At 44.8% G+C, this 12,062-nt stretch overlaps 1 protein-coding gene across 1 annotated transcript in view; it reads left to right on the top strand.

The window, feature by feature from the left end:
* Nucleotides 1-10,742, top strand: part of RPL18 (ribosomal protein L18) — a 28,056-nt gene extending 17,314 nt beyond the window's left edge. The window contains exons 5-7 of the mRNA XM_069742288.1: nucleotides 7,173-7,296; nucleotides 9,946-10,015; nucleotides 10,616-10,742. Of these exons, the coding sequence (XP_069598389.1) occupies nucleotides 7,173-7,296; nucleotides 9,946-10,015; nucleotides 10,616-10,691 (270 nt within the window). The 3' untranslated portion in view covers nucleotides 10,692-10,742. The remainder of the gene's footprint in view (nucleotides 1-7,172; nucleotides 7,297-9,945; nucleotides 10,016-10,615) is intronic.
* Nucleotides 10,743-12,062: the final 1,320 nt, after the last annotated feature.

The following is a 12,062-nucleotide window of genomic DNA, read 5'->3' as shown; positions in this document are numbered from 1 at the left end:
AAAAAAATTGGTTCCAAAATTATGCTGATGTAAAGGAGACATGTGGGAAATGTTACTTATTAAGTATTTTGTGTGACATATCTCTGTGATTTAATTGCATAAAAATTCAAAGTTTGAAAATTGCGAAATTTTCAAAATTTTCGCCAAATTTCCGTTTTTTTCACAAATAAACGCAGGTACTATCAAAGAAATTTTACCACTATCATGAAGTACAATATGTCACGAGAAAACAATGTCAGAATCACCAGGATCCGTTGAAGCGTTTCGGAGTTATAACCTCATAAAGGGACAGTGGTCAGAATTGTAAAAATTGGCCTGGTCATTAACGTGCAAACCACCCTTGGGGGTAAAGGGGTTAAATAAAATGTTCATTTCTAGTACTTGGTTGAAAACCCTTTGTTGGCAATGACTGCCTGAAGTCTTGAACTCATAGACATCACCAGACGCTGGTTTTCCTCCTTTTTGATGCTCTGCCAGGCCTTCACTGCGGTGGTTTTCAGTTGCTGTTTGTTTGTGGCCTTTCTGTCTGAAGTTTAGTCTTTAACAAGTGAAATGCTGCTCAATTGGGTTGAGATCAGGTGACTGACTTGGCCAATCAAGAATATTCCACTTCTTTGCTTTAACCCCTTCAAGACCCAGCCTATTTTGACCTTAAAGACCTTGCCGTTTTTTGCAATTCTGACCAGTGTCCCTTTATGAGGTAATAACTCAGGAACGCTTCAACGGATCCTAGCGGTTCTGAGATTGTTTTTTCGTGACATATTGGGCTTCATGTTAGTGGTAAATTTAGGTCAATAAATTCTGCATTTATTTGTGATAAACACGGAAATTTGGCGAAAATTTTGAAAATTTCGCAATTTTCACATTTTGAATTTTTATTCTGTTAAACCAGAGAGATATGTGACACAAAATAGTTAATAAATAACATTTCCCACATGTTTACTTTACATCAGCACAATTTTGGAAACAAAATTTTTTTTTGTTAGGAAGTTATAAGGGTTAAAATTCGACCAGCGATTTGTCATTTTTACAACGAAATTTACAAAACCATTTTTTTTAGGGACCACCTCACATTTGAAGTCAGTTTGAGGGGTCTATATGGCTGAAAATACCCAAAAGTGACACCATTCTAAAAACTGCACCCCTCAAGGTACTCAAAACTACATTCAAGAAGTTTATTAACCCTTCAGGTGCTTCACAGCAGCAGAAGCAACATGGAAGGAAAAAATGAACATTTAACTTTTTAGTCACAAAAATTATCTTTTAGCAACAATTTTTTTATTTTCCCAATGGTAAAAGGAGAAACTGAACCACGAAAGTTGTTGTCCAATTTGTCCTGAGTACGCTGATACCTCATATGTGGGGGTAAACCACTGTTTTGGCGCACGGCAGGGCTTGGAAGGGAAGGAGCGCCATTTGACTTTTTGAATCAAAAATTGGCTCCACTCTTTAGCGGACACCATGTCACGTTTGGAGAGCCCCCGTGTGCCTAAAAATTGGAGCTCCCCCACAAGTGACCCCATTTTGGAAACTAGACGCCCCAAGGAACTTATCTAGATGCATAGTGAGCACTTTGAACCCCCAGGTGCTTCACAAATTGATCCGTAAAAATGAAAAAGTACTTTTTTTTCACAAAAAAATTCTTTTAGCCTCAATTTTTTCATTTTCACATGGGCAACAGGATAAAATGGATCCTAAAATGTGTTGGGCAATTTCTCCTGAGTACACCAATACCTCACATGTGGAGGTAAACCACTGTTTGGGCACATGGTAAGGCTCGGAAGGGAAGGAGCGCCATTTGACTTTTTGAATGAAAAATTATTTCCATCGTTAGCGGACACCATGTCGCGTTTGGATAGCTCCTGTGTGCCTAAACATTGGCGCTCCCCCACAAGTGACCCCATTTTGGAAACTAGACCCCCCAAGGAACTAATTTAGATGCCTAGTGAGCACTTTAAACCCTCAGGTGCTTCACAAATTGATCTGTAAAAATGAAAAAGTACTTTTTTTTCACAAAAAAATTCTTTTCGCCTCAATTTTTTCATTTTCACATGGGCAGTAGGATAAAATGGATCATAAAATTTGTTGGGCAATTTCTCCCGAGTACGCCGATACCTCATATGTGGGGGTAAACCACTGTTTGGGCACTCGGCAGGGCTCGGAAGAGAAGGCGCGCCATTTGACTTTTTGAATGGAAAATTAGCTCCAATTGTTAGCGGACACCATGTCGCGTTTGGAGAGCCCCTGTGTGCCTAAACATTGGAGCTCCCGCACAAGTGACCCCATTTTGGAAACTAGACCCCCCAAGGAACTTATCTAGATGCATATTGAGCACTTTAAACCCCCAGGTGCTTCACAGAAGTTTATAACGCAGAGCCATGAAAATAAAAAATAATTTTTCTTTCCTCAAAAATGATTTTTTAGCCTGGAATTTCCTATTTTGCCAAGGATAATAGGAGAAATTGGACCCCAAATATTGTTGTCCAGTTTGTCCTGAGTACGCTGATACCCCATATGTGGGGGTAAACCACTGTTTGGGCGCACGGCAGGGCTCGGAAGGGATGGCACGCCATTTGGCTTTTTAAATGGAAAATTAGCTCCAATCATTAGCGGACACCATGTCACGTTTGGAGAGCCCCTGTGTGCCTAAACATTGGAGATCCCCCAGAAATGACACCATTTTAGAAACTAGACCCCCAAAGGAACTAATCTAGATGTGTGGTGAGGACTTTGAACCCCCAAGTGCTTCACAGAAGTTTATAACGCAGAGCCATGAAAAAAAAAAAAAAAATTATTTTCTCAAAAATGATCTTTTAGCCTGCAATTTTTTATTTTCCCAAGGGTAACAGGAGAAATTTGACCCCAAAAGTTGTTGTCCAGTTTCTCCTGAGTACGCTGATACCCCATATGTGGGGGTAAATCACTGTTTGGGCACATGCCGGGGCTCGGAAGTGAAGTAGTGACGTTTTGAAATGCAGACTTTGATGGAATGCTCTGTGGGCGTCACGTTGCGTTTGCAGAGCCCCTGATGTGGCTTAACAGTAGAAACCCCCCACAAGTGACCCCATTTTGGAAACTAGACCCCCAAAGGAACTTATCTAGATGTGTGGTGAGCACTTTGAACCCCCAAGTGCTTCATAGAAGTTTATAATGCAGAGCCGTGAAAATAATAAATACGTTTTCTTTCCTCAAAAATAATTATTTAGCCCAGAGTTTTTTATTTTTCCCAAGGGTAACAGGAGAAATTTGACCCCAATATTTGTTGTCCAGTTTCTCCTGAGTACGGTGATACCCCATATGTGGGGGTAAACTACTGTTTGGGCACATGCCGGGGCTTGGAATTGAAGTAGTGACGTTTTGAAATGCAGACTTTGATGGAATGCTCTGCGGGCGTCACGTTGCGTTTGCAGAGCCCCTGATGTGCCTAAACAGTAGAAACCCCCCACAAGTGACCCCATTTTGGAAACTAGACCCTGAAAGGAACTTATCTAGATGTGTGGTGAGCACTTTGAACCCCCAAGTGCTTCATAGAAGTTTATAATGCAGAGCCGTGAAAATAATAAATACGTTTTCTTTCCTCAAAAATAATTATTTAGCCCAGAATTTTTTATTTTCCCAAGGGTTACAGGAGAAATTGGACCCCAAAAGTTGTTGTCCAGTTTCTCCTGAGTACGCTGATACCCCATATGTGGGGGTAAACCACTGTTTGGGCACACGTCGGGGCTCAGAAGGGAAGTAGTGACTTTTGAAATGCAGACTTTGATGGAATGGTCTGCGGGTGTCACGTTGCGTTTGCAGAGCCCCTGGTGTGCCTAAACAGTAGAAACCCCCCACAAGTGACCCCATTTTAGAAACTAGACCCCCCAAGGAACTTATCTAGATATGTGGTGAGCACTTTGAACCCCCAAGTGCTTCACAGACGTTTACAACACAGATCCGTGAAAATAAAAAATCATTTTTCTTTCCTCAAAAATTATGTTTTAGCAAGCATTTTTTTAGATTCACAAGGGTAACAGGAGAAATTGGACCCCAGTAATTGTTGCGCAGTTTGTCCTGAGTATGCTGGTACCCCATATGTGGGGGTAAACCACTGTTTGGGCACACGTCAGGGCTCGGAAGTGAGGGAGCACCATTTGACTTTTTGAATACGAGATTGGCTGGAATCAATGGTGGCGCCATGTTGCGTTTGGAGACCCCTGATGTGCCTAAACAGTGGTAACCCCTCAATTCTAACTCCAACACTAACCCCAACACACCCCTAACCCTAATCCCAACTGTAGCCATAATCCTAATCACAACCCTAACCGCAACACACCCCTAACCACAACCCTAACCCCAACACACCCCTAACCACAACACTAATTCCAACCCTAACCCTAAGGCTATGTGCCCACGTTGCGGATTCGTGTGAGATATTTCCGCACCATTTTTGAAAAATCCGCGGGTAAAAGGCACTGTGTTTTACCTGCGGATTTTCCGCGGATTTCCAGTGTTTTTTGTGCGGATTTCACCTGCGGATTCCTATTGAGGAACAGGTGTAAAACGCTGCGGAATCCGCACAAAGAATTGACATGCTGCGGAAAATACAACGTAGCGTTCCCGCGCGGTATTTTCCGCACCATGGGCACAGCGGATTTGGTTTTTCATATGTTTACATGGTACTGTAAACCTGATGGAACACTGCTGCGAATCCGCAGCCAAATCCGCACCGTGTGCACATAGCCTAATTCTAAAGGTATGTGCACACGCTGCGGAAAACGCTGCGGATCCGCAGCAGTTTCCCATGAGTGTACAGTTCAATGTAAACCTATGGGAAACAAAAATCGCTGTACACATGCTGCGGAAAAACTGCACGGAAACGCAGCGGTTTACATTCCGCAGCATGTCACTTCTTTGTGCGGATTCCGCAGCGGTTTTACAACTGCTCCAATAGAAAATCGCAATTGTAAAACCGCAGTGAAATGCGCAGAAAAAAACGCGGTAAATCCGCCATAAATCCGCAGCGGTTTAGCACTGCGGATTTATCAAATCCGCAGCGGAAAAATCCGCAGAGGACCAGAATACGTGTGCACATTCCTAACCCTAACCCTACCCCTAACCCTAGCCCTAACCCTAACCCTACCCCTAACCCTACCCCTACCCCTAACCCTACCCCTAACCCTAACCCTACCCCTAACCCTACCCCTAACCCTAACCCTACCCCTAACCCTAACCCTATTCTAACATTAGTGGAAAAAAAAAAATTTCTTTATTTTTTTATTGTCCCTACCTATGGGGGTGACAAAGGGGGGGGGTCATTTATTATTTTTTTTATTTTGATCACTGAGATAGATTATATCTCAGTGATCAAAATGCACTTTGGAACGAATCTGCCGGCCGGCAGATTCGGCGGGCGCACTGCACATGCGCCCGCCATTTTGGAAGATGGCGGCGCCCGGGAGAAGACGGACGGGACCACGGCTGGATCGGTAAGTATGATAGGGTGGGGGGGGACCACGGGGGGGGGGATCGGAGCACGGGGGGGGGGATCGGAGCACGGGGGGGGGGATCGGAGCACGGGGGGGGGAATCGGAGCGCGGGAGGGGTGGAACGGAGCGCGGGGGGCGTGGAACGGAGCACGGGGGGGCTGGAATGGAGCACGGGGGGGTGGAACGGAGCACGGGGGGGGGTGGATCGGAGTGCAGGGGGGGTGATTGGAGCACGGGGGGGTGATTGGAGCACGGGGGGAGCGGACACGAGCACGGGGGGGAGCGGAGCACAGGGCGGAGGGGAGCCGGAGCAGTGTACCGGCCAGATCGGGGGGGTGGGGGGGCGATCGGAGGGGTGGGGTGGGGGCACACTAGTATTTCCAGCCATGGCCGATGATATTTCAGCATCGGCCATGGCTGGATTGTAATATTTCACCCGTTATAATGGGTGAAATGTTACAAATCGCTCTGATTGGCAGTTTCACTTTCAACAGCCAATCAGAGCGATCGTAGCCACGAGGGGGTGAAGCCACCCCCCCTGGGCTAAACTACCACTCCCCCTGTCCCTGCAGATCGGGTGAAATGGGAGTTAACCCTTTCACCCGATCTGCAGGGACGCGATCTTTCCATGACGCCGCATAGGCGTCATGGGTCGGATTGGCACCGACTTTCATGACGCCTACGTGGCGTCAAAGGTCGGGAAGGGGTTAATAAACTCCTGTGTTGCTTTGGCTTTGTTTTGGGTCATTGTCCATCTGTAGTATGAAACGACGACCAATCAGTTTGGCTGGATCTGAGCACCCAGTATGGCTCTGAATACCTCAGAATTCATTCGGCTGCTTCTGTCCTGTGTCACATCATCAATAAACACTAGTGACCCAGTGCCACTGGCAGCCATGCATGCCCAAGCCATCACACTGCCTCCGCCGTGTTTTACAGATGATGTGGTATGCTTTGGATCATGAGCTGTACCATGCCTTCACCATACTTTTCTCTTTCCATCATTCTGGTAGAGGTTGATCTTGGTTCCATCTGTCCAAAGAATGTTCTTCCAGAACTGTGCTGGCTTTTTTAGATGTTTTTTTATTTTAGCCTTTTTCTTCTTGATACTTATGAGTGGCTTGCACCGTGCAGTGAACCCTCTGTATTTACTTTCATGCAGTCTTCTCTTTATGGTAGATTTGGATATTGATACGCCGACCTCCTGGAGAGTGTTGGTCACTTGGTTGGCTGTTGTGAAGGGGTTTCTCTACACCATGGAGATTATTCTGCGATCATCCACCACTGTTGTCTTCTGTGGGCGCCCAGGTCTTTTTGCATTGATGAGTTCACCAGTGCTTTCTTTCTTTTTCAGGATGGACCAAACTGTAGATTTTGCCACTCCTAATATTGTAGCAATTTCTCGGATGGGTTTTTTCTGTTTTTGCAGCTTAAGGATGGCTTGTTTCACCTGCATGGAGAGCTCCTTTGACCGCATGTTTACTTCACAGCAAAACCTTAAATCAGCCATCAATTGCAGGGAAAGTTGCGGGCTCGGTATGTGAGCCATCATTAAGGGCAAGAACACTACTTTTTGACGTACATGTACATCAAAGGCACTGAAGGGGTTAAGGGACTTGAACCTGTGATCCTTCAGTCAAGGAATTGAAGTGTCTTGAATTGAAGAACAAATGTCTCACCAGGGCCTTGTTCTATTCCACCTAGGTTTGTGCTCTGAGAGTGACCAGCGGAGCCCGCAGCCGCATCCTGAAAGCAGGAGGACAAATCTTTACTTTCGACCAACTGGCACTCGCTGCCCCTAAAGGCCAGAACACCGTGCTCCTGTCAGGTAAGTAGACCTGTAGGGCCTGTGCACAATCCATTGGTTTATGCACCTGCTCTATTCTTTAGTGGTCCGCTTATTTTAGGAGACCCTTCTAACAAATGTGTGACTGTTCTGGACATTCTATAAAAAGCCCAGACTGCAATAATAATAATTTTTATTTATATAGCGCCAACAAATTCCGCAGCACTTTACAATTAAGTGGGGACATGTACAGACAATAAATTCAGTACAAGTTAAGACAATTTAAACAGTGACATTAGGAGTGAGGTCCCTGCTCGCAAGCTTACAATCTACAAGGAAATGGGGGGACACAATAGGTGAAAAGTGCTTGTTATTTCAGGTCTGGCAATTATAATAGGGATTTTCATATAAAACTGCATGATCCGGTCATCTGCCCGTGTGTTTAAGTGCAATAGTCAAGTATCAAGTGCAGTTATCGTGTGCATGGAGGGTGTGGAGACAGATGAGTAGTAGGGTGCAGATTCACATGCAGATAATGTTTGGAAGGAGGGAACAGGACATAGTTTACTGAGTAGTTGATGTGGTAGGCTTGTTTGAAGAGATGGGTTTTTAAAGCGCACTTGAATAGGTCGGGGCTAGGTATCAGTCTGATCGTCTGGGGAAGTGCATTCCAGAGAGCTGGTGCAGCACGAGAGAAGTCTTGAAGACGGAGGTGCGAGGTTCGGATTATGGGGGATGTTAGTCTTAGGTCATTTGTAGAACGGAGGGCACGTGTAGGGCGATAGACAGAGATGAGAGAGGAGATATAAGGCGGTGCAGAACTGCGGAGAGCTTTGCAATGAATCTAATGATAACATCATTCATCAGTGGAGTGTTGCTAGTAATACATAACCTCGCTGTTCCCTCTTGTAAGCTAGTCTGCAGATCTTCAGAGACCTCTTAACAGGCTGCGAATGACTGATATTAAAATGCACAATAATACTAGTCTGCTTTTACCGTATCCCTCTTATTTTCTTTCTACTTTCCTGTTGACGTTTATACGAACCTGTTTTACAAACTATTGTGCTCTTGGGAGAAAAAAAATCCAGAATTTGTAAGAATTATTTTCTTTGTTGCCATTTTCCTAGACCTATAAAAAAACATATATCACTTATTGCAGTTTTTTGCCCAAGTTATTTTCAATTCTAGTTACAATCATTTTACCTGTATGGTAAAACTTATGTCTTGATTGGACTTTTACAGACATGGCAATACCAAATATTTTTTCTATTTTTATTGGATCACTATATATATATATATATATATATATATATATATATATATATATATATATATATATATATATATATATATATATATATATATATATATTGCAGTACAGTTGCGCAGTTTAAGTGCCGATAGTGATTGATTGGGCATTTAACGGGCCGTGTAACACTTTTTCCATGATGCAATGGGATAGGAAGGGGTTGTGTTCACTAAGGCTAGTTTCACACTAGCGTTTAGGGCGGGCTGCAGAGGAATGTGGACTTCCACCGTGAAGCCCTGCCCACTGCCGCGCCTCTTCGTTCAGCTCCGCCTACGGCTGCATGCGGTGTGCGCACCCTATCTTTAACATTGGGTACGCAGGCCATGCCACTGTATGCGGATGCCGCTGCATGTGTCGTTTTCACAGTACGACGACCTGCGCCAAACGCAACATGTTGCGCTTACGTGTAGATGCCGCACCGTCAAAACGACGCATGCGGCGGCATCCACATATAACGGCATTGCCTGTGTACCCAATGTTAAAGATGGGGTGCACACCCCACATGTAGACAGAGCTGAACGAAGAGGCGGGGCTTCACGGAGGAAGTCCGCAGCCCGGATAAACGCGAGTGTGAAACTAGCCTTACAGTTGCAAAAAAAATATCAGATTGCTGAGCTGCTGGCTTCTGGCGATGTGAAACCTTCATACTGATATGTGTGATCTCTTGGAGGAGGCTCCACAGCTCCTCAACTGGTTTCTTGTGGAGTCTCCCTGTCAGTGGTGCCTGCACCACACCAGACATGACCGTGTGACATGAGTGGTGAACCCATACAGAACCTACTGCCCTATTCTCATGTCTCCTGGTCTCTGATAACCTACAATCAGGCACTTACGTTGCTGGAGACTTGTGGATCTGTGCAGCTCATAATCACATGTGTGACCAGTCTCCATCTAAGCCTCCCCACCACCAGGGGGCACTCACTGGTGAGACCAGACTTAGGTTGAGAAATGCTGCTCTACAGAACAGAGTTAGCTGGCAGAGCCATCTGGCAATAGATCAGGTTTACCCGTTGGCAGGAAATGGTCATCAGGCGTTTGCTGTGACCTGGGCCTTGCACCTTGGGACATCTGTTGGTGGATTTACCTGTATACCAAGGTCATTGGTCAGTGGTGGAAGCTTACAATGAATCATTTCCTGTGTCTTGCTACTGCAGAGCTCCTTATTATGGCGAGATATGAGCGTCTGATAAGTGGCCTCATTGTATTAAAGCCCCCTTGTGATGCCATCCAGCCCATCATTTTTGTAACTAATGCTAAGGGTAACTATGTACACAGCAGCTAAATGAAAACTGATGGCTATGTCTGTACCTGAACTGTTACAAAGCAGAAATGATGATTCTTGTCATAACCATAAAATGTATATTGTTTTCCATCTTTATTAGGTCCCCGTAAGGCACGGGAGGTGTACAGACACTTTGGAAAGGCTCCTGGTACCCCACACAGTCACACCAAGTAAGTGGACCTGCCCTACTGTTATATGAAGGGGTTGCTTCCACCCCTGCCTGCCCCCTTCATCAGGCTGGACAGCCACTGAGGCTCATGTTTTGGACATGTTTATAGCCTCATTTATAGGCCATACCTGATACTTTGGGTTAGTTGATTGCCTCAACTAGTAGCCCTATAGTAATGTCTCCACCCGCACGGTCCGATCAGGCAGACGTGGAAGTGGCCGCGTACGGACAGTTATGACACAGAGTAACGGGCCAATAGTTCTAGAGATCTTTGTCCTCGGGCTGGTGGAGGAAGCTAGACTTGTTGTATGATGGTTTCTACTTATATTCAATGGTTTAAGGAAGGTTTGTGGAAGGATAAAATCAGGAACCTGTAGTAGAAAGAGCCGCTGCTAAGAGGACTAACCTGCAGTGACTGTCCCGAACCCTGTACGGCCTAACATCCCAGCTCCTAGTGGTGACCATGGCTATTGGGGTAACTTACCGCTCCCCCTTACACATGGAATGATAACACTGGAGGCTGTTTGTAGCTTGGCTTTGTTAGTGGCTGCTATTAGCAGTGGTATCGGTTTTTATGCTTATTACTTCTTTTTCCTTCCAGGCCCTATGTTCGCTCCAAGGGTAGAAAGTTTGAACGTGCCCGAGGACGCAGAGCCAGCAGAGGTTACAAGAACTGAGCTCACTCACCACGCTTTGTACACAATAAAGATGATGTCTTTACAAACCAATTTTCATTTGTGGTCTTGAATTGGTAAAAGCGTAACATAATCATGTAATAAAATGTCCCTGATCCATCATGGCTTGGAGAAGATCTCAATGGTTTATCAAAATGAACTACAACTATGACATCTTGAGGCTGGTGTACTTAAGGGGGTTGTCCCAGAAACAAAGTACATTTTAGTTAATAGATTTTAGAATAAAAAATAAGTTCCACAATTGGATGTGTTTTACTTTTTTTTTTTTTCTTGTCCCTGTGTAATGTCTGTGTCTGACCATACGGGGACATTGTCTGATCATAACACAATCTCCTGGGCAGGGGAGGAAGCAAATGTATACAGACACGACAACACAAGATTGCAGCTTATTTTCTGTGACTGAAAACAAGTTTTATCGAGGTAGGGAAACGTTGCTTCATTCATTACACAGCAGCCGCACTTTATTATAAGATTATCTCAGAACAGGAACTTTTTTTTTTTTACTCATCCAATTATGAAATGCAGTTTTATTCCAGGATATATTGTTCAAAGTGTACTTTGTTCATGAGAAAACACCTTTTTGATTTGAAAATTTCAGGATTGCAGGATAGGCAGCAGCACCCTGCATACAAACCGCTATCCAGCCTATATTACTGGAAAAGACACTCAGAAAAATGTAACAACGCATTGGGAACAGTTTACATGCTACAAAGGACTTGACAGGTTCCCTTTAATGTTTGTCACCTCTATGATACAGCCACTTTATAGATCTTTTCAGAATCTAATTTACATAGTGTTCCCTGCGCCTGTGCAGATCTGGGAGCTAACAAATGAACACTAATGGACTTCGCTTTTTAACCCCTTATCGACTGCCGATACGCCTTTTAACTGTGGCAGTTAGGGGTACTTAAACCACAGCGCCGTTGGTCAACGGCGCTGTGGAAAAAGTGAATAACGCCCCCCAGAGTCAGATTTTCTCTGGGGTCTCTGTTGCTGGGGGGTAGCCGAGACCCCAGAGAACATGATTCGGGTTTTTTTTTTTTTTTTACCGACCCCTGGGTTGCGATCGCCGGTAATTAACCGTTTACCGGCGGTCGCAAAAAAAAAAAAAAAACTTATTTCCCATTTAAAGGGACACTGTCACCTGAATTTGGAGGGAACAATCTTCAGCCATGGAGGCGGGGTTTTTGGGTGTTTGATTCACCCTTTCCTTACCCGCTGGCTGCAATATTGGATTGAAGTTCATTCTCTGTCCTCCGTAGTACATGCCTGCACCAGGCAATCTTGCACAGCACAGGCGTGTACTATGGAGGACAGAGAATGAACTTCAATCCAATATTGCAGCCAGCGGGT

Source organism: Ranitomeya imitator, chromosome 10 (assembly GCF_032444005.1).
Source record: "Ranitomeya imitator isolate aRanImi1 chromosome 10, aRanImi1.pri, whole genome shotgun sequence".
Lineage (NCBI taxonomy): Eukaryota > Metazoa > Chordata > Amphibia > Anura > Dendrobatidae > Ranitomeya > Ranitomeya imitator.
Note: the sequence above shows the minus strand (reverse complement) of the source record. Positions and strands in the feature narration are given on the sequence as shown.